This window comes from Dysidea avara, chromosome 1 (genome assembly GCF_963678975.1).
Source record: "Dysidea avara chromosome 1, odDysAvar1.4, whole genome shotgun sequence".
Taxonomy (NCBI): domain Eukaryota; kingdom Metazoa; phylum Porifera; class Demospongiae; order Dictyoceratida; family Dysideidae; genus Dysidea; species Dysidea avara.
In genome coordinates, this window is record NC_089272.1 from 30,293,574 (window position 1) to 30,315,607 (window position 22,034).

Below are 22,034 nucleotides of genomic sequence, written 5' to 3' on the forward strand. Positions count from 1 at the left end.
TGACTCTTCAGTCTCAACTAATTGCTAAGGGTGAGCCATCATGCATGCATGCCACAGACAAAAAGGACAAAAGGAAGAATCCCTTTCCTCCCATACCATTGATTTGTACCAGGTTTACTCTGTCTGTCACCAAACAGGCCCCCAGTTACCCAGTGTACTATTATATTTTATATCTGATGTGTTTATTTATGTGTGGTTGTGCATTAATTTGTGTTTATATAGTTTGTTATTGCATGAAACAAGCAAGTTAATCACAGCACCTGAGAAAATTTGATATCCATGCAATACCTTAAGCAACCCATGGCCAATGTGTACAAAGTCGGAAGAGGGTGATGACCATGCACACATAACTGTAGACATGTGCATGCAGCTGTTATATAGCAAGGGATTAAAAAGTACAAAAACAACAACAACAACAACAAGAAATAGTATATAATACTTTGGGTTAATTAACTCCGTAAGAATTTGTATATCCAATGTTTTGATTCAGGTTACATAGGAACACATTTCTAACTGTATCATGTGTAATTTCTATTCACTTCAGGTGTCATGTGAGTCAGCCATATGGCCTAATTTTCTACTCAAACGTTTACTAGTCTACTACTAAGACAGCATACTGTGTATAAAAGAATCTATATGGCTGTAGTACTAAGCAGGGCCGGAGCCCATGGTGACAAAATCCGGCCTGGCATTGGCTGGATCACTTTTCAGCTACTTGATTTTGTATCAAAAAGATCGAGATACTCTAATAGAGCAGTCATCGTAATATACTCTAATAGAGCATTCAGTACAGATTATAGCCACTGTTCTCGTTGCACTGCTTGATCTAAATCATTTACATTTATGTTAATTGTTTTTAAATTACTTTTCAAAAGTTCCAAAAAGTCAACTGCATGTCATTGCATTGAGCTACTGAATTGATCACATCATGTATTAGCAGTTACAATGTCATTTCAAAACATATATTTTCAAAATTTTCCTTGAGGGAGCATGCCTTCATACTCCTAGCTTGACATACAGCTGAATATCAGATAATCTCTGACTTACAGTAAATATCACATCAGACCAATAAAAAGTATAGTGTGCATGACTATGACCTCTGTTGCAGTTCACGGATGGCCTGACCTCTAAATATCTCTGGAGTAAGTCAGCTTTTGTGCTGAGTGAAATTAAACTAGTTTAATAATTGAAGCATGGTATACTGTAGCATTAACTAAGCTGGAGCATTATTTATGGCATTTAGAAAACGCTCAGAGTCTTTTAAAACCATCCAACCAGTCAACCTGCAAATGCCAAACTTGAAAGTATTTGTGAATCAGTTGAGTCAGACTCTCTTAATTAACTTTGCCTCGGTAAAAATTTTTATCCTGGCTACACCACTAATAACCTGGGATAACCTCACTTCTAGCTGTGCTTTATGGATCATACAGTTGTATTACACTGAGATATCTATTTTTAAACAGTTGAGTGTACAAGATGTGTAGTCAAGGTGTGATTTCTGGCAAATTTTGTCTTATATCATGCTCACCTAGATGGTTAGAGATGTTCAATACTTCATATGTGACTTCTTTGTCGATGGATGATAATTACTGTGGTGTGAGGAAGTTTATAAAATACCTATAGGCAGAAATATGCATATTATGTGGAAATCTCTCAAAATTGCAGTATTATAGCATCTATTTTTCAAAATTTTCCTGGGAGGGCATGTCCCCAGGCCCCCCTAGTTTCAGCATGCTTTGCAGCACACCTCCACCCAAGAGATTATTATCTTGAGTTAGCCCCGTCCTCCTTATAAATCTTAGATCCACCTCTGAGGGGGTTGTCATCAACATCAGCACCCTGGAGTATCCAATACCTTAGGACATCCTGGCATTGTTCTTTACATCATCAGTAGCAGTATTACTGTAACTGCAGAATCTCACACAGTGAGTATAAATGCAATGTACACAAAATCAATAAAGCAAAATTATACACATAATTGAAATTTCTATAGTTCATTTAGTAGTAGTTGTTCATCTATAAAGCAACAAAAAGTTGCTCAAGCAGGTTCTTCCTTGTTAGCTTAGTAGGAACACCACAACAGAGGGTGGTACGGTCAGCAATTGTCTGTAAAGTCTTTAAGGCAAAAGAGGTCCAGACTCCAAAACTTTCCACCACTAAGGGAATAATGTTGTTGCAGTTAGATGGTGTAGTATCACTACCACAACATTAATTTTACTGTTGAACTTGAAGGATAGTCTTGTGTAGCCAGACTCTTTTCTTTCTTTTGTGTAGGGGTGGGGAAATAGAATGACCCTGCCCTCACACAAAAGAAAGAAAAGGTCTGGCTACGTGAGACTACTTGAAGGGGGCTTCACAATTAAAATTGAGTGTCATTAGTCTTGTCCCCAGTTGCCCATGCACACACTCGATCACCTGAAGGTCGAGCACGTGGAAAGCTGGGGCGGACAAGAAGTCGCAGCAGAAATGTGATGTACTCGAGCATGCACCTCCACAAAAATCTGAATTAGGAAATTTTAAAATTTACTTATTATAGTACATGGCAGCCGAGCAGTCACAGTATTCTTTGAGGAGCAGTGTAGCAAGTTATGTATACAGTTATAAATAAGGAAATGCAGTTGGTGAGGGCATCTATGGTGAGGGACAGCTATTGTCAGCAGATGATGACCTTTTTTTTTTTTGGTCTTCAACTTACAGCTAGGCTGAAGTTGTAATTCCAAAGTGGAACCCCCCTTTTAACAGTCTGGATCTACCCCTGATGTTCCCTTGTCTATAGGATTTGATGCACTTCTGGTGGGATGTAGGCCACTAATAATGCACCTAACTTTATACCCACTGTAGAAGATGCAGATATAGCTAGCTACACTGCTTGACAAGTAATGTGTGTCCCATGATTTTTGTAGTGAATCCCTGAGTTGAGAGGTCTATTAATTGTTAGTAAAGTCATGGGTATTGACTGAATTATGATTTAATGTCCACTATCTTCAGGTGTAGACGACCTCCCCTGTCTTATTTCTGTGGTCACTAATCAAACTTAAAATTCTTACACCTGTACAAATGTTATTCATATAATAAATAAAATAATATACTATTAACATATATGCTAGCTATACATTCAGTGGTACAGGTACAGTGTATGTAGCAATATATGTATACACTGTATATTATTGTGCATTACTTATAATGTTGCTCATTTACACCTTATACGGTCAATGTAGTTTCTTCTGTTGGCATTTTACCTACAGTACATCGTAGATAAAAGTGAACATTGGTATGAATCCCACAGTTTACGTAACATACAGTTATAGTACTTTATATTTGTGATCATGAATGCTTACATATTCCTACCAATTTAACCAAATAGCTATCAGCCTCAACTTTCATTCACAATGACTTGGTAAGGATATAACCAAGACAAATGTGCCTTCAATGTGATACAAAACTTTTGATACAGGTAGGTTGCTACAAAATTTTGTATTTAATGGATTGTGTTAGTTGTGTACTTAGCGGATTGTCATTCCATCACCTAATAATAGTTGATGTTTTTGGTTTTATTTCTACAGTTACACTTAGATGTTGTTCTTATTAGCCCAACAAATGCCTTTGGGCACACTACGGTCTTGCATAATGGACTAACCTTTGCCCTTCTTTTTTTAATTTCATTTCTCTTTGCTTACAGTGCAATGGTGTTATTCAGACATACTTATAATAAAATCAATTAATACATGTCTGAATAAGCAACTCAACTACATACATGTATCAATCATTCTATATAATGTTGTGAATATTTTGTTTTCATTGGTTCATTTCTTCTCTATTATACCATTTAGCGTAAGCAATCAGTTATCAACCAACTTCTATTATCGGCCAAGTTGACATCTATTATTATCATATAGAATCTGGATTCAAACACAGAAAATTGTAAAACTAAGCTTCCTAATGCTGCTTTGCTTTGTTGTTAAATCAACGTCAATCATACTGTACTGTTGGTGAATGACAAGAGGTTTGTTTATTACTTAGTTTGTAGATGCTAGTCTGTTATTATTGGCATGAAAAATGGTATTAGTAGCATACTGAACTTTATCCGTGTTGTTTCATAGTACGTTGTAGCGCTTACTGAGCCTTATACACATGACGTTCAACCTAAGGCTGCATTTATTCAAAAGGCTCTAGTGATTGGCCCTGCTGGAATGATCACCCTTCCCAGTAGAATAGTGTTTGTTTACACATGTACACATCTGTTTACGAGCAAGTCACTACTGATAGAACTGGAATTCATACTGTTTAAGACAGTTTTAACCATGATAGTTTAGTGGCTGTACAAAAACAGCCATGTATTTGGATAAAGAAGACAGAAAGTACTGCTGTGGTAGTTGGAAGTGAAATAACTAGGAGAAAACAGCTCAGAAAGCAAGGTGAATCAAAGTAAAGTCTTATGAGGCTATCTAAACAACAGGAGAATTGACTACAAAAACAAGGGCAATCTGGAAGAGTGTTTGTAATTTAAAATACACTCACTTTTAGGCACCACCAGGAGGCCGGTCACATGTTGTTGAGTGTTCAAGACATGTTACACTGAGGTGTAGATAAGAATCCCATACTCAGTGGATAGAAGTTGTTGGTTATTATATATCTAATCACAAAGAGCTTGTATGTCATTGGTTACATTGTTGTACAGCAGGAAGCAAAGTACTGTAGCTACAGCTCTTCTCGGTGGCACCAGGATTACTGTGCTGACCTTTGTAACATTCTTAATGAAATATTAATGTTGTTCAATTTGTTTAAAATATGTTTAAAACATTGAAGTATTTCTTTTATTAGAATTGATTTGAGTGTATTTCGAAAATCGTACATAAGATTTGCTTGAAATTTTGGTGGAATTATAACTAATACTGGTAGACTATTACTATTGGCAAAATTTAGTTTTGAATTGTGTGGGAATGCAAAGCGAAATACCTAAAACCGGACAATAATTGATGTACACATGCTAATGAGTGGACAATACATCAATTGTCGATATTTGATGCTGTACATCACTGTGTTTGGCCAGATGCTACTGAAGAACGCCACTGCCTGGGGAGCTGGTACATTGTGGACACCTAGAGTGTTAGATTACCTATTGTTGGGTATAAAAAGGTTGTGCATGTCTTGTTCTAAACAAGAATCCCATAGGTTGGCATACAACAAAGTCAATAACTGATTGTTTACGCTAAGTGGGTACATAGTGTATCAGTGGTTTCTTGTGCTGACAATGATGATTATAGTGGGAAAGCCAGTGATTTCTGCAGTGAATAATGTTATCTTCAGAGAAAAATTTCATACTGTTCTGCATTTTAACACTTCGAGACACAAAGGAGGATAATGGTAAGTCCTTGATACGTACATGAAGTTTTTTTAGTTGCTGCTGCAGTAGGCAACATGTGTATGTGCTATATATAGCATGTTTTGGACCTACGTGACATCAAACAGTGAAGAAATCAAGTCCATAGCATTACAGTAAATACCTCAGTCAGTTAGTTAGTTAGTCAGTTACGCAGTAGAAATATGGCTACAGAACAAAAATTAAAATTTCATAGAAACTTGTTGAAAGTATTTTGAGTCACTCTGAAGGCACGTTTGGGCTTTTAATTATGCCCACCAAGCTGTTATGAAGGAAAGGTGCAACTGGTGGTTGGTTTTTATTTTTGGCAGGAAAGCAGAAACACAACCTTTATGATCCCTACCACTGTGTTATACATACAGTACTACCATACTATTATGACGTTATTATACTGTATATAGTATCTGTGTGTACATATGTATGTAGGTATGTGTACACTCTTACTGTTATTAGAGCCTTCAGAGATCTCCACGACTATGCAAATCATTTTTTTGAGAATCAGCAGTGGCTGTAAGAGGATTTACTATAACTCTGAGTATGTGCAAATCACAAGGCAAAATTACTATTAGAATGATAGCTACTGTACATGTTTTGTGGCTAAAACTGTTGCACACATCAGTATAATATTGGTGATGTGTCAATAGCACATTTATTTTCTTAGCTGTTGTTTTAGCAATTTAGGGTGGTGCACTTGTCATATGTTTAAGTATACAGACATACAGTACATGTAGCTACGTATCACAACTTACTCTCAATAGTGGCAGACTGGCAGATAGTCTTATGCTTATCATTTGATGTCAGCTGTACATAAGAACACATGTTTACACACCATAGCAAACTAATTGTAAATAAACACTTAGATCAAGTACTTGGCAGCTTGCCACAAGACTCAATAAATGCTCAAGATATTCTAACTGCAAAACTTATTTACCTCTTATCTAAGCCACAATTCGAAAGCAATGGATTTGGGTAATTCTAGGGGTGCAAGTCCATGAAAGGGACAAATATGATGATTTTATTTCTACACTCTACACTATGCACATTTACTGCTTTATTAAGTGGATTCATACATTTGAATAACAATTTCTTAAATTTGGGATACTGAAGTTGGCCAATGCTGAAAAATAGTCAACTCTGCATACAGCTAACTGGTAACTATACAAATTATTCAGCAGACCTTAGCAGCTGAACTTCCAGTATGTTTTCTGTTCAAATAGGATGACATTGTCTCAATGAACTGTATGGGGTTAATCATCAATATTGTATACTAGTGTGTACTGTACAGCTGTATCTCCTTACCTTATCATTTTGTAGGACATAAAATACAAATATAAACAGCCCCTATTGAAAAAAAGTTTATAATGGAATAGTTTAATGGTACTGTAGATCAGTATATGATTATTCACATACACATACTGTACATTATAACACATATGAAATAACTACTTTGTATAAAATTAATTACCTCAATAGAATTTAATATGGTAAAGATCCATGCAAATGCTCCATTTTCACTGTACATTGCTAGCACTCCAAATATCCATGTCACTCCTAAAGTAGGCAGCAGAAATATAGCAGCCCTGATGAGTTTCCTGTAAGAATAATAATTGTCAAGTTTAATTAAGAAAATGTGATGTGTTGTGCAGCCCATGAAGCTGCCAGTGTCCTATTAACAGGACATGTACCAATTTTGACCTTCTTTTCATAAGTGCTTTACCCTGTAGGCATTACAACATATTATCGGTCTTATTAATAATCATTATTTATAATAACTCTGCAAATGTTTATCATTTTAAAACCAAACTTGGTACCAATAGGTGCCTTTAAAAGTCCCCTCACGTGTGCCAAATTTTGTTAATGTGTTTAAGTTTTATAGCAGCTTTAAAGGTGCACAAAAGAAAGAAAAAGAAGAAAGAAAAAATACTACATTTTGAAGGCTTAGTGATTTGATATGTGAACTACTGATTCAGAAGCTGCCAAAACTGCTAAGGTGTGAAAAAAGATGTATTCTCTGCCCCCCCCCCCCCCCCCCCCCCAAAAAAAAATTTATAATAAAGTGAAATCAAAGGTGGCAGACAAAAAAAATTGCTGCAATGATGGTAATGTCAATTATTTTTAATGATCACACCATTATCATTAAAATTAACATCATTGCAGCCATTTCTTGGCCACTGCTTGTAATTCCACAACTTTGTTAAATTGGGGGATAAACACTATTCTGTAACTTAGCTGTGTAGTATTATATCCCAATCATGTATGTACTTATACAGTGCTGAAATACAAGCTTACACTCACATGCAAGTGGAAATAAATTGTATGCTGATGTAAATACAGCTACTTGAGACAAATTGAAACTCACTGTTTATGAGCTATGAGTGCTCGTCACCAACAACACATCAATTTATGAGTGTTAGGTGTTCATTATTCTTGCCCCTCATAAGGTGGCTTTACAGATACATACATAAGACTACCACACCTCAAATTGAGCAATGCATTGCAGATGATCTGTTGGCTTACATATTACAGTCCCTTATTTGGGATTATCTACTATAGGTGTCACTAAAAATATTACTGACTCAACCTCCTTTGTTTTAATGCTGTGTCCGTGTAAACTGTAGAGTCTAATCACTTGTAACTGGAAAGTTGGGACATACTGTAGATTTGTCTAAACAGCTGCTTGTTGAGAGGAGTAATCATGATGAACAAAACAACTGGAGTAATGCACGAGTACTTGTTGCAAGTGTATAAACTTGCATTAGAGCAGTCCCATATATGTATCTTTCAAAATAATTTACCGTATAGAGGGAAATTTTGATAGGGGAAAACTTTGGCAAATTTGGCGATTTGCCACAAATTCGCCAAAGTGTAACCCATCAATTACTCATAGCGCCTGAGATTAGCATCTCTAAAAGATTGAGCTTGAATTCGCTGAAGTTTATTGTGCCAACTTGCCATTCGTCAAAGTTCACCTCTGCCAAAATTTCTCTTTATACTGTATAATGTATTTTTATCATGACTAACTTTGCCACAGTGATTTCAGTCATCTGACGATTTTTCACTTTTCTTCGTGAAGCAGTAAAGATGGTATGTATTGCTAGCACAATAATAACACTGTTGCACTGTAACACAACATAATATACATGTACATCATGTAATGAATACACACATTAGTCTACACTTACCACAATGACAAATATCACTGGAGCAATAAATGCCCATATAATGCCTTTCTCTGTTGGTAACCAGCAACTAGAGTGAAAGTGTGCATTATAAATAACTGAAAGTAAAAAAAATTGTAAATCACAGTTCACTCATGCGCCACGACACAAGGCCTTCAGGTTTGAAATTGTATTTAGGCCCTTTATGGGGTTGTTGTACATCAACACTTTTGACAGCTGCTTGTAACAGAGAATTGTAGCATTAATTAGTACAAACAAGCCATTAGTTATGTGTTTAAAATTAATTTTCATGTGGTGTTGCATTGTCAGCGCTACCAGTGTTGGTGCACATAATAAACATTTAAGTAACTTAGACATCTCCAGAATCCACCACAAAAGGGTCTAATTAGTAGACACTACAATTACCATAAATTCTGTTTTACATTGAAGGTCATGTGAAGTACACACAACTTGTCTACTGTAATCACGACTGTGACAATCTATAGGCACGCACTTTACAGGGCACTAGCTGCATTACACATGTGACCAAATTTGTAAATAGTGGTCTTATATGTACGGCAGTATATACAGTAATTTTGTAGATGGTATATCTCATCATGCTGAGCAAGACACAGGTTACCACTAGTTATGTTGATGACCATCAAACAGCCAGAAAACTATACAAATTGGGTAGCTACACACAAAAAAATTATCATCACACACTTACATAGTGTAGACGCCATAATGATCATGTGATATCCCAGCAGTAATAGCCACTATTGGTATTGGCAAACCTGTAAAAGTATTTTTGAATGCATAAACAGATACAGTGTAGCTCAACCTTTAGTCTAAGAATAATGATTACCATTTATATGGATTGTATATAGAAAGTACATGTATATTGTACAAGATATTCATCCGAGTATAGTACTGCATTTTCAGTAAAGAACATTTTGACAAATTTGATGAACTACTTGTCATTTAAAATTCTTTTACACAGATGGTTTAGTAGGTGATAAAGATTAGGACATACATCTTAAATCCAGAAGAAAAACGATCCTAGTCAGTTCATGGTTTGCAAAATACAGTTATACGCTCTTGTGTAGTTATTGGCATAACACTAGAACTAAAGTGTAATACTCTTGTTAATCACAATGACAGGACAACACGCATGCATGCACATTCTGGTATAATTCATGTATTACTATTGAATTTGACAGAAGTCAGCTTCTACACACAAAATATCATTATTAGGTGCACAGTTTTATATCACAGTAACTTCCTAGTGTCAAAGTTGCACATGCAAATAAGTTCACTCTAAGTATTTGCTAGCTTATCAGCTGTCACTGTGTGAGTGCACTGTATAAGATTGTGATAATTAAACTCTTCCCTGCTTTGTTCATTTGGGTAATAAGCTACGTACAAGTGGAGACACATATAGGAGTGGTGGGTGGGAATCTTATAGACAAGGCAGCTCTTCATGTCCTTTTTAGCTCCCTATACACACCATTACAAGCCATTGAATGGCACCCAACCTCTATTCACAGTTTTCAATGAGTTGGAGAAAAACTATATCCCACCAGTCCTAAACTGAATCCGAATAAATGATACAGTAAAATTTGGTAGTCTGTTAGTAGCAATGTAATTGTGGCAAGAATGTGGGTGTGATTTTGTATGCATAGACCACTGTAGCATGCATTTATGTAGCAGTTTATAACTATGCAGTTGTAAACCTACCCCATCCAACTAGAAAATAAAATGGTAACCTCTTGAAGAATCCTTTGTAGAACACTTTTACTAACAAGACATAGATTATAATTCCTTCACACAACATCCAAGAGAAAGTAGCCAGGAAGAAATAATGAAGCAACACAGTCACCACTATACATGCTGCCTATAAAGTGAGACACAAGACAATAATACATAAATTCCATGAATATGCAAATACGTAACACAAATAATACATGTATTAACAGCATGCTTTGTTCTGTTCTGCCAACCGTGTACTCAGACTGGTCAGATTAGAATGCTGTATGTCCATATATGTATATAAAAGTTACACAATGACTGTATTATTTTTAAATTGACCGTACACTTGTATGAGCTTTTATATTACACCATTTAAATTATGATAAATAATGTACATTGTGCCATACTGTGGATTGTGATTAAATATAAATGGCCACAGAGTTATATAACTACCACCAATAGGGACATTACCGTATAGCTGGTAGTTTTCGAAAGGATTTTATTTTCGGATATTTCGAAGAGGCCCTTCTCTTTAAAAATAAATTCCCACGTCCAGTTGTTTTTCGAAAATAAATTCCCACAAGTGAAAGCAACCGTCCAACTTTCGGCAATTCGTTTGTGTATTCCTCAAGTTTTAGCTCAGTATTGCTGATGATAATGGGTAAACTGTATTATTACTGTACCAATAACCAGAAAACAGGTGATCCAGAATGGGAATTGATGCCGGACTATAGCTATAATTATGATCAAGCGTAATCGTGCCAGTGAATTCACTCCACCTGAGACTCTTTCAGTCTTCTCTCCAGTGCACAGGAATGGGGATTATTCCATCAGCAAGTCATTTTTTGGCAAACATTCACGCATCTTCATAATCTGTGACACAAATTTCTGTTTATTTGAAATCCATCCGGACTTCGAAATATGCACTCTTCGAAATTAAAATCTTTCGAAATTCAGATTTTGCTTATTGTGCGAAAATTTCTGTTTCAAAAATAACTCGCTATATGGTATGCTTTTAAAATTTCCGATTAAATGGTGAATCCCTCTACACCGATTTACAAAATCACTTGTATAATTTGCCTGTGCATCATCAAAGTTGTTGAATCAACCATGTGCCAGTGCTAACAGTAGTAATCCTACTTATGTTATGCCAGTGCTAACAACAGTATAAACTGGTATTCTATGCTATTTTGAACTCTATGCCATCCTAATCCTATATGCTGCGAATCCTATGCCAGTGCTATATACCAGTAGAATATAATCTGGCAAATATGTGAGACTACCTCAGTGTCACATTACAACAAATGGGTGCTTTTGATCCATATACATTTACATCACAGAACAGTATACACTGTCTTGTCATATATCTGATTAATACATAATTTCTCTACCTAAAAGCCTGTAGCCCTATTTATTGTACTTTGCATAGGAGTGCCGCTGCATGCTGTATTTTCCATATTGTACCTATTAGCTGCATAACTGTACTGTATGAGTCATACAGCACAGTTATGCAGCTATAATTGGGAAAATACATAACGCTTGGGCAAATACAGTACAGCTATGCAGGCAGCATTGTTATGTAAGAAATGTTTCAAAACAACGTACCTCACTCAGACAGCACAATTGATCACATGCATGACATTGTAAATTGCTAAAACTAGCCAGACTAATCCTACCAGTCGGTTATATCACTAGAAATAGATTACATGAATGCTTACTGATAGTCTGACACAAAAGATTGAAGCAACCACCCCACACAGATGGCACGATGGATCATGTGCGTGACAATGTCAAATGCTAAAGCTAGCCAAACTAATCCTACCAAATTGTTCTATGACTTATATGACAACTTACTGATAGTTTGATCACTGAAATTGAAGCGAATCAGGTACTCAAGAAAACTGCTCTGAGCAAGATGACCAGGAAGTACAATAAGGTACTTAAAACACTGCATGCCTATGCTTGTGCGTACGAAACATACAACACTCGGGGGTGTCTCAAGGGAAATACAGCACTCAGCTTCATTTCATGCTGTATTAGCCTCTCTATACATCCCATCATGCCGTATATTCCGTACACACACAGCGGTGCTTTAACTATAACTTATGGCATCATATTTAAAAACTTCAATCAGAATTACAGTACATGTTACTGTAATTCATCAGTAGTGAATGCATTATATAAATACTTACTCTGTTCTCATTTGCAGTTTCTATTCCACTAACAAAGAGAATCAAACTCAACAACAAAGCAAGTGAAAGATTCACATGGATCATGTTCTGCATTGGCTTAAATGCACTTTTTCTGAATATACAGTAGAAAAAAAAAAAACAAACATAAAAAAATAAAACTAAGAACTCTGTTAAATGATTACCACAAATTAGTGACTATCAAATAATTCACTTGGATAATAGTAGAGCGGCATAGTGCAATAGTTGTGCACTTTTTGATACAATTATGAAACTTTCCATAAAAGTTGTACTCCTTGTAACATGTATATTTTTTGATATAGAGCTATCATATAATTGACCTTTGGTGACCTTTACAGCCATTTTTTACATTAAAAATTCATCGCTTTTGTCTTTATCTCCCTAAGGCATCATTTTGCACAGTTTAAAACTAAAAGTGCTGCTAAAATGAACTACTCAGCTTTTATTTGAAATCAATAGGTGATTGCACTCCAAAGTTATAATCATTTATATTAGCCATGAAATTTTATGAATTACTTCCTCACTAGTAATTTACACCCCAAGGGCAAAGAATTTTATGACTTAATTAGTTATTTCAAAAACAACATTATTAAAATAGCAACTAACCTGAATAATACAATAATTATGATTGTTGCCAAGAGACAAATGATGGATATACCACATCCAATATAACTGACAATTGATAGTGCTTCATCATCTGTTGATGTTCCTGGTATTGTTTGATTAGTTGTTGTTGAATTTGTTAAAGATGTGTTATTTGATGAATTTGATGCTGTCACAGTGATAACGGGTGGTTTCTGTATATAGCAAAAAACAGCTACTTGGAAATGCAAATTTCACAACCACTACATGTACATACACTGTATAATTATACAGATATACAGTAAAATTTCCACAGGCTGTATGATATAGTAAATCTCTGTTACTTTGTACTAGCAGTAATTCCTACAAACTATCCACTGAATTCTCCTTATAGTACTTTGCACTTAAATTTATTATGTGCATTTTATATGCAGCTTGTAATATGTGCACAACATGTCTTGGTACTGTAACAGTGTTATCACATAATTATTCACCTTCTTAGCTCCCCGAAACAGTAAAGCAAAATTAGTGAGATGTTTAGTAACACATGTTATGGTGGTAGAGTTTGTGTTCTCAACATCCAAAAACACTCCCTCTTCAGACCATCCTCCAGTGTTGTTTCTGTACATGTACACATATGGTCGAATTTACATTACAGTTTATTTATGTATGATAACATAACATGTACCACAGCATATTGTTATACTACATGCTTGTGACTTCACAAAGTAACATGATTCACATACCCATTCTTTAAGGTAGAGTCCCAAAATACACATGTCGGTTCTGATTCATCTGCAGACTATATAATTAATTATGCTCATCATGTATACTACTTTATGCAATATAATACACATGTAAAAGTGTAAGACATTGATCTACACCTGCAGCTATACTAGTACATATTTTTAATATCAAATATAGACTGTCAATAGTATATAGCCATAGGGATTAATGTCCATAAATATAGCTGATAGTATAGATTTAATCCAAAACAGCCAAGCTGTAAAAAACGAGTGCAGCTCCAAGAAAGCCAAAGTGAAAAAAGATGTGAAATCCAAGGTGGTGGCCAAGAAATGGCTGTAATCATAGGTTAATGGCAAAAATTTTAATAACAAAAATTCAAGTGATATTGGTGCAGCTTGGTCTTGGCATCAATTTCACCCGAATTGTCGTTATTGAAACTTGTACCATTAACCTACCATCACAGCCATTTCTTGGCCGCCACCTTGGATTTCACATCTTTTTTCACCCCGGCTTTTTTGGGGGCCACACTCTTTTTTACAGCTTGGCTGTTTTGGATTAGATATCACTTCTTTTTGAAAAAAAATGGGATTGGTTCTGTCCTCTGTGATACTTCATGTTCTCGCCCTGTTTGGACTTGTCTTACTTTGTTTTGGTCATCTAAGGTCTCTAAGAAACCTCGAGGACACTACCTGGAGTCTACCCTGGGGTTTGTTGGCTGCCCATTGCCAATAGACTGCCTTAGAATTAACATGTTTACGCTGTGGGACCGTGGCTCAACTCATTTAATGGTACCAGTAAAGGTCAGACAATTTTTTCTGTTCGTTTCGTCTGTTCTCATTTTGCTCCTATCAGAATATTGAAGCAGGAGTTACCATGACAATCACTACTCCTCAGCCACACTCCAAAAGGAAAAGGCCACTACAGAGCTCACCTGGTGAAAGCTCAATAATATTCCCAGTCTGTTTGGACTGCATAATAGACGCCACTGAACATTCAGATGGTCAGGAAGCAATTTTCTGTGAAAGTACTTGTAACACCTGGATTCATCAACAATGTGCTGGATTATCTTAAGCTCTATTCAAAATACTAGAGGAAAGCGAAGAACCTTTTACTGTCCCCATTGCCACCTGGTCACACAAGACAATTCACTGGGTCTCCCTTCCACAATATTTATGACAACACTTCTGCCTCTCAAGCAGTGCTCGAATTGTAAAATACTATCTAGGTATACTATACAAACTAGGGGGTCCAGGGGCAGTGGCGTAGCCTGAGTTGTAGTGATGCCAGGGCCTGTATGCTCAGCCTGTAAGGCTGACAGTTGAGGATCAGGATTCCCCGAGGGTATGCTGTGGGTATACGTACAGTGCGCGAAGCGCACTCAGAGCATGCGAAGCATGCTCTCCCTCTAGGGGGTTCTGGGGGCATGCCCCCCAGAAAAATTTTGAAAATCAGATGTTCTGAGATTGCATCTGAGAGTAGTTTTAATATATACAGTACATAGCACAATTCATTGCACAAGTTAAATACATGCATCATGTTACTTCAGTTTTTTCCAAATGAAATCATAATCATGTTCCTCATTAGCAGTTCGTTTCCTTGAACGTGCCTTAGAGTCATCTGCAAGTGAATTTTTCCATGTTCGTACATACTTTGCAGGGTCAAACTGTTAAGGTGGTGGCCCGACACACTTGATGAACATTAAAGTTGAAAGTGTTTTTATAGAAAGTGATGATCTAGTGGAGGAAGCTAGGACATTCATTTGACTAAAGCCTCGTTCACATGCAGCAGTTGAAATGGGTAAAGTTTTCGTGGCCTTTACAAGATCCAATAACTTGTCTGGAGGATCTAGCAAACCTTCTTCCCTAACATTATCTATATACTCTTGAAATCCTCTTCTTGCAGTAACATCGTTAAGATGAAATGTGTCGCACATGTACTGAATTTCTTCATTGCCATAAGTTAAAGGACATTCCTTTGGCCAATTAGAGGGGTTCAATACAGTAATGCAATTCAATAGCTTTGGTAATTCTTTTTCAGTGTCTCTAAATGCAACAAGCCGTTCTTCAAGATTTGCTGCTAGACTCCTCATAAATTGACCATAATGAATCACAACGTCACATTTTCGATTGTCTTGTAATAAGACACCTTTAAACTTCCGATCTTCACCAACCTTTTCAACTGCACTCTTAGCCTCTTTATATTTAACTCCTGGGTAGTCAACCATAGAATGAAACACTCTAATGGCTCTGTAAATTAAGGCCTGAGCTCTAGGTAATGTAATTTTTCTTTCTTGTAAATCCTCTGAAAGGTTTGAAAGCTCTTCTAAGCAATCATACATGGTAGCAAGATTAAGAACAAATGCTGCAGATGATAATTTAGTAGCTAGACCAAGAAAAGTTTTCTGCTCTGGTGAGTTTCTAGATGTATCTTTGCTGGCTTTGATGAGATGACAGTGCAATGGATAATACACAGTCCACACCGCTTTCACAGTACGAAAGCTTGAAGCCACCCACCTAGTATCAAGTACTCGCCCAATTGAATAGAAGTGCGTAGTCAAATCCTGACAGCATTCTTCCAGTTCCTTTTTGTTTTTAGCTGAAGTATGGTAAGTATGGTACAGCTTATCAAATAATATCTTAAAATGATTAACTCCACTGATTTCTGAAACAGCATCACCAACCGCTAGTTCCAAGCGATGATTAAGGCAGTGACAAATAACAACATTTGGGAAAGCATTTTGTATTCGCTTTGCAACTCCAGACTGAGAGCCAAACATAACAGAAGCACCATCTGATGCAAAGCCAATCAATTGGTCTGACAATATTTCTGAGCTAAATCCATAAGACTCAAGGCATTTTAATAGTGTTTTATAGATGGACTCGGCATCCTGTCCAGGAAGCTCAATGAGATCAAGGTAAAATGTGACAGGCTCCACGGTACCAGAAAGGCAAGTTTTTATATAAACAACAAGAGCTGACTTTTTACTTACTGTAGTAGCTTCGTCTATCAAAATGGAAATTTTACTTTTACCATCAAGTATCAACTTACATATCTTTGTTCGCATCTCATTGCCAATATGTTCACAGATATTGTGACACAACTTGTCACTTTGCAGTGTCCGACCTATGTCAACTCCATTGAGATTGTAAATGTCACAGTCAACTGGCAAATCAGTAAAAGGTCGACCTGTTTTGCAAATTTTGTAAGCAATTCGAAAGATCTTTTCTGTTGCAGTATATTTCTGTTGGTTCATTGTGTGTATAGTGGTCTCAATAGATTCCTTAGCTGATTGTAGCTTAATTTTCTGTGCTTCAATGTGCGCTTTGGACCTACTGTGCTTCCTGATCTTATTTCTTAAAGACATCAGCTGCTTTTCTTTTGTATGACAACATGCACTCACTTCAGTTAATTTCCACTGACTTGAAAGATGAACACTCTTTTTTGTGTGTACACCCAAGGATGAAAATTCCTTGCATATAACACAGCCCAATTTGGAGTTGCTACAGGTAAGCCATGGATACTGCTCTTTCTTACTTAGCCAGGTTTTGTGACTCCAACAACTAGGAAAATGACTACTTGTTTGACTCACATCTATACTTTCTACAGGTAGTGGTTCATCATGGTCAGATTCAACATCAGTTGCAGGAGTTCCTGCTCCATCTTCATCTTCACAATCACTCTCAAAATCACTTTCCTCAGTTTCCTCTCTCTGTTCTACTGGATCTCCTCTTTCTTTTAACCCTAAAAACTTGGTCAATGTAACCTGCATCAATTATCACGTGTAGTAGCGATTTCTAATTAATGCACACCGAGCAATGAATGGTATTTTTAATTAATGCATACCGAGCAATGAATGATCACTGAGAAAGGCTGAGGGAGCTAACCAGGACCAGGTAGAGTGGCAGAAGATGAAGTGTAAGCTAAAACAAGGTGTAAATATGGTAGGATATTGGTTACATGGCTGCTTTAGCCTTAAGGCCAACAAGGTATACTTTTTAAAGTAATTTTGTATCAAGTTATACTTAGTATACCCTAGTATACCCTCAATTCGAGCTCTGGTTCAGTTACAAAGAAACCACCATGTAGAGAGCTCAGCTACAAACTAGTGACTTTGTAGAGACATCAGCTAGAATAAGTTACCTTGTAGAGAGTTCAGCTACAAAGAAACCATCATGTAGAGAGTTCAGCTACAAACAAATCTCCCTGTAGAGAGATCAGCTAGAAGAAGTTACCTTGTAGAGAGTTCAGCTTCAAACAAATCACCCTGTAGAAAGACCAGCTAGAAGAGGTCACCTTGTAGAGAGTTCAGTTACAAAGAAACCACCATGTAGAGAGCTCAGCTACAAACTAGTGACTTTGTAGAGACATCAACTAGAATAAGTTACCTTGTAGAGAGTTCAGCTACAAAGAAACCATTATTTAAAGAGCTCAGCTGCAAACAAATCACCTATACAGAATTCAGCTACAAACAAATCACCATGTAGAGAGATCAGCTAGAAGAAGTTATCTTGTAGATAGTTCAGCTACAAGCAAATCACCCTGTAGAGAGATCAGCTAGAAGTTTACTTGTAGAGAGTTCAGCTACAAAGTAACCATCATTTAGAGAGTTCAGCTTCAAACAAATCACCTGTGGAGAGTTCAGCTACAAACAAATCTCCCTGTAGAGAGATCAGCTAGAAGAAGTCACCTTGTAGAGAGTTCAGCTACAAACAAATCACCCTGTAGAAAGATCAGCTAGAAGAAGTCACCTTGTAGAAAGTTCAGTTACAAAGAAACTACCATGTAGAGAGTTCAGCTACAAACTAGTCACCTTGTAGAGACATCAGCTAGAAGAAGTTACCTTATAGAGAGTTCAGCTACAAAGAAACCATTCCGTTTAGAGCTCAGCTGCAAACAAATCACCTGTACAGAATTCAGCTACAAACAAATCACCCTGTAGAGAGGTCAGCTAGAAGACATTACCTTGTACATAGTTCAGCTACAAAGAAACCACCAAGTAGAGAGTTCAGCTGCAAAGAAATCACCCTGTATAAAATTCTGCCACAAGCAAATTGCCTTGTAGAAAGATCATTTAGAAGAAGTTACCTTTTAGAGAGTTCAGCTACAAAGAAACCATTCTGTAAAGAGCTCAGCTGCAACAAATCACCTATACAGAATTCAGCTACAAACAAATCACCCTGTAGAGAGATCAGCTAGAAGAAGTTACGTTGTAGATCGTTCAGCTACAAACAAATCACCCTGTAGAGAGATCAGCTAGAAGAAATTACTTTGTAGAGAGTTCAGCTACAAAGAAACCACCATGTAGAGAGTTCAGCTGCAAAGAAATCACCCTGTATAAAATTCTGCCACAAGCAAATTGCCCTGTAGAAAGATCAGTTAGAAGAAGTTACCTTTTAGAGAGTTCAGCTACAAAGAAACCACCCTGTAGAGAGATCAGCTAGAAGAAGTTACCTAGTAGATCGTTCAGCTACAAACAAATCACCCTGTAGAGAGATCAGCTAGAAGAAATTACTTTGTAGAGAGTTCAGCTACAAAGAAACCACCATGTAGAGAGTTCAGCTGCAAAGAAATCACCCTGTATAAAATTCTGCCACAAGCAAATTGCCCTGTAGAAAGATCAGTTAGAAGAAGTTACCTTTTAGAGAGTTCAGCTACAAAGAAACCACCCTGTAGAGAGATCAGCTAGAAGAAGTTACCTAGTAGATCGTTCAGCTACAAACAAATCACCCTGTAGAGAGATCAGCTAGAAGAAGTTAACTTGTAGAGAGTTCAGCTACAAAGAAACCATTTTGTAAAGAGCTCAGCTGCAAACAAATCACCTGTACAGAATTCAGCTTGAAACAAATCACCCTGTAGAGAGATCAGCTAGAAGAAGTTACCTTGTAGATAGTTCAGCTACAAACAAATCTCCCTGTAGAGAGATCAGCTAGAAGAAATTACCTTGTAGAGAGTTCAGCTACAAAGAAACCACCATGTAGAGAGTTCAGCTGCAAAGAAATCACCCTGTAGAAAATTCTGCCAGAAACAAATTTCCCTGTAGAAAGATCAGTTATAAGAAGTTACCTTTTAGAGAGTTCAGCTACAAAGAAACCATTCTGTAAAGAGTTCAGCTGCAAACAAATCACCTGTACAGAATTCAGCTACAAACAAATAATCCTGTAGAGAGATCAGCTAGAAGAAATTACCATGTAGATAGTTCAGCTGCAAACAAATCTCCCTGTAGAGAGATCAGCTAGAAGAAATTACCTTGTAGAGAGTTCAGCTACAAAGAAACCATCATTTAGAAAGTTCAGCTTCAAACAAATCTCCCTGTAGAGAGATCAGCTAGAAGAAGTTACCTTGTAGAGAGTGAAGCTACAAACAAATCATCCTATTGAAAGATCAGCTAGAAGAAGTCACCTTGTAGAAAGTTCAGTTACAAAGAAACCACCATTTAGAGAGTTCAGCTACAAACTAGTCACCTTGTAGAGACATCAGCTAGAAAAGTTACCTTGTAGAGAGTTCAGCTACAAACATATCTCCCTGTAGAGAGATCAGCTAGAAGAAATTACCTTGTAGAGAGTTCAGCTACAAAGAAACCATTCTGTAAAGAGCTCAGCTGCAAACAAATCACCTGGTCAGAATTCAGCTTCAAACAAATCACCATGTAGAGAGATCAGCTAGAAGATATTATCTTGTAGATAGTTCAGCTACAAACAAATCACCCTGTAGAAAGATCAGTTAGAAGAAGTTACCTTTTAGAGAGTTCAGCTACAAAGAAATCATTCTGTAAAGAGCTCAGCTGCAAACAAATCACCTGTACAGAATTCAGCTACAAACAAATCACCCTGTAGAGAGATCAGCTAGAATAAGTTACCTTGTAGAGAGTGAAGCTACAAACAAATCACTCTATTGAAAGATCAGCTAGAAGAAGTCACCTTGTAGAAAGTTCAGTTACAAAAAGAAACCACCATGTAGAGAGTTCAGCTACAAACTAGTCACCTTGTAGAGACATCAGCTAGAAAAGTTACCTTGTAGAGAGTTCAGATACAAAGAAACCATTCTGTAAAGAGCTCAGCTGCAAAGAAATCACCTGTACAGAATTCAGCTACAAACAAATCACCCTGTAGAGAGATCAGCTAGAAGAAGTTTCCTTGTAGATAGTTCAGCTACAAACAAATCTCCCTGTAGAGAGATCAGCTAGAAGAAATTACCTTGTAGAGAGTTCAGCTACAAAGAAACCATCATGTAGAGAGTTCAGCTGCAAAGAAATCACCACTGCCCAAATTTCAAGGCAATAGCTCTTTCCAATCTGAAGTTATCAATTGTCAAAGTTGGCAAATTGGATGTGTGGAAGGCCCCTTTTCGCAAATCCGGTCACATATGTATTATATGTGACCGGATTTACGAAAAAGGGTCTTCCACACACATCCAATTCTATGAACTTGAATGACCATACCTTTGTGCTCAAAGAAGACACTAACCTGAAATTTTGTTCATGTATTAACCTATGTTGTTACTCATCGCTGTCCAAATTTCAAGGCAATACTATTTTCCTATCTGACATTATGACCTGCCAAAGTTCGTTAATTGGATGTGTGTGGAAGACCCCTTTTCGCAAATCCGGTCACATATATATAATTTGTACATTTACAGATAAAATATTTAAAGTACATCTACTTCATCTTTTCTTCTTCCTGTAGTAAAGAAAAAAACATAGGTTAAAAAAGTCCCAAAGCTGGCCATAGGCCGGCTTTGGGGTATATAAATACAAAAAGAAATGAAATCTAATCCAAAACAGCCAAGCTGTAAAAAAAGTGTGCGGCCCTCAGAAAGGCTATGGTGAAAAAAGATGTGAAATCCAAGGTGGCGGCCAAGAAATGGCTGTGATGGTAGGTTAATGGTAAAAATTTTAATAACGACAATTCAGGTGAATTTTTGTGCCGCTTCACAAAATTTACCTGAATTGTCATTATTAAAATTTTTACCATTAACCTACCATCACAGCCATTTCTTGGCCGCCACCTTGGATTTCACATCTTTTTTCACCATAGCCTTTCTGAGGGCCGCACACTTTTTTTACAGCTTGGTTGTTTTGGATTAGATCTCCTTATCTATAAGCTTGCTACACTGCTCCTCTGAAGAATACTGTGACTGCTCTATTAGAGTATTTAGATCTGACTGCTCTATTAGAGTATATCAATCTTTTAAACAGGTATTTAGGGGGCC

The 22,034-nt window shown here is 36.8% G+C and overlaps 2 protein-coding genes across 3 annotated transcripts; both read right to left on the reverse strand.

The window, feature by feature from the left end:
* Nucleotides 1-3,104: 3,104 nt before the first annotated feature.
* LOC136261415 (adhesion G-protein coupled receptor D1-like) lies at nt 3,105-13,962 on the reverse strand. 2 transcript variants are annotated; one of them, XM_066055419.1, is made up of 14 exons: nt 13,826-13,962; nt 13,574-13,700; nt 13,104-13,294; nt 12,480-12,591; nt 10,276-10,432; nt 9,266-9,332; nt 8,563-8,629; nt 8,402-8,499; nt 6,846-6,972; nt 6,680-6,721; nt 6,558-6,617; nt 6,130-6,181; nt 5,825-5,888; nt 3,105-3,239 (listed from the first exon to the last, which is right to left on the reverse strand). In XM_066055419.1, exons 4-13 carry the CDS (start codon nt 12,570-12,572, stop codon nt 5,839-5,841), a joined length of 813 nt encoding a protein of 270 aa, XP_065911491.1. In that variant the 5' UTR covers nt 12,573-12,591; nt 13,104-13,294; nt 13,574-13,700; nt 13,826-13,962; the 3' UTR covers nt 3,105-3,239; nt 5,825-5,838. The 2 variants fall into 2 exon arrangements, with proteins under 2 accessions (XP_065911491.1, XP_065911499.1); XM_066055427.1 differs by lacking the exon at nt 6,558-6,617.
* Nucleotides 13,963-15,363: 1,401 nt separating this feature from the next.
* Nucleotides 15,364-17,595, reverse strand: LOC136244180 (E3 SUMO-protein ligase KIAA1586-like). The gene is made up of 4 exons (XM_066035748.1): nt 17,424-17,595; nt 16,875-16,949; nt 15,646-16,829; nt 15,364-15,489 (listed from the first exon to the last, which is right to left on the reverse strand). The coding sequence occupies exons 1-4, from the start codon at nt 17,593-17,595 to the stop codon at nt 15,364-15,366; spliced, it is 1,557 nt and encodes a 518-aa protein (XP_065891820.1).
* Between the last annotated feature and the right edge of the window lie 4,439 nt (nt 17,596-22,034).

What these genes read in the sequence shown, in the direction of transcription:
- LOC136261415 (XM_066055419.1), bottom strand. Translation starts at nt 12,572, where the DNA reads ATGCAGAACATGATCCATGTGAATCTTTCACTTGCTTTGTTGTTGAGT. An exon ending in CAGTGATATTTGTCATTGTG is followed by an intron (nt 8,500 to 8,562) that starts GTAAGTGTAGAC and finishes GTTGTGTTACAG; the next exon opens with TGCAACAGTGTTATTATTGT. An exon ending in CCAGTCTGCCACTATTGAGA is followed by an intron (nt 5,889 to 6,129) that starts GTAAGTTGTGAT and finishes ATCCTCTTACAG; the next exon opens with CCACTGCTGATTCTCAAAAA.
- LOC136244180 (XM_066035748.1), bottom strand. Translation starts at nt 17,595, where the DNA reads ATGCAGGTTACATTGACCAAGTTTTTAGGGTTAAAAGAAAGAGGAGAT. An exon ending in TGAACCACTACCTGTAGAAA is followed by an intron (nt 16,950 to 17,423) that starts GTATAGATGTGA and finishes GAGTTGACATAG; the next exon opens with GTCGGACACTGCAAAGTGAC. An exon ending in CAGACAAGTTATTGGATCTT is followed by an intron (nt 15,490 to 15,645) that starts GTAAAGGCCACG and finishes CCACCTTAACAG; the next exon opens with TTTGACCCTGCAAAGTATGT.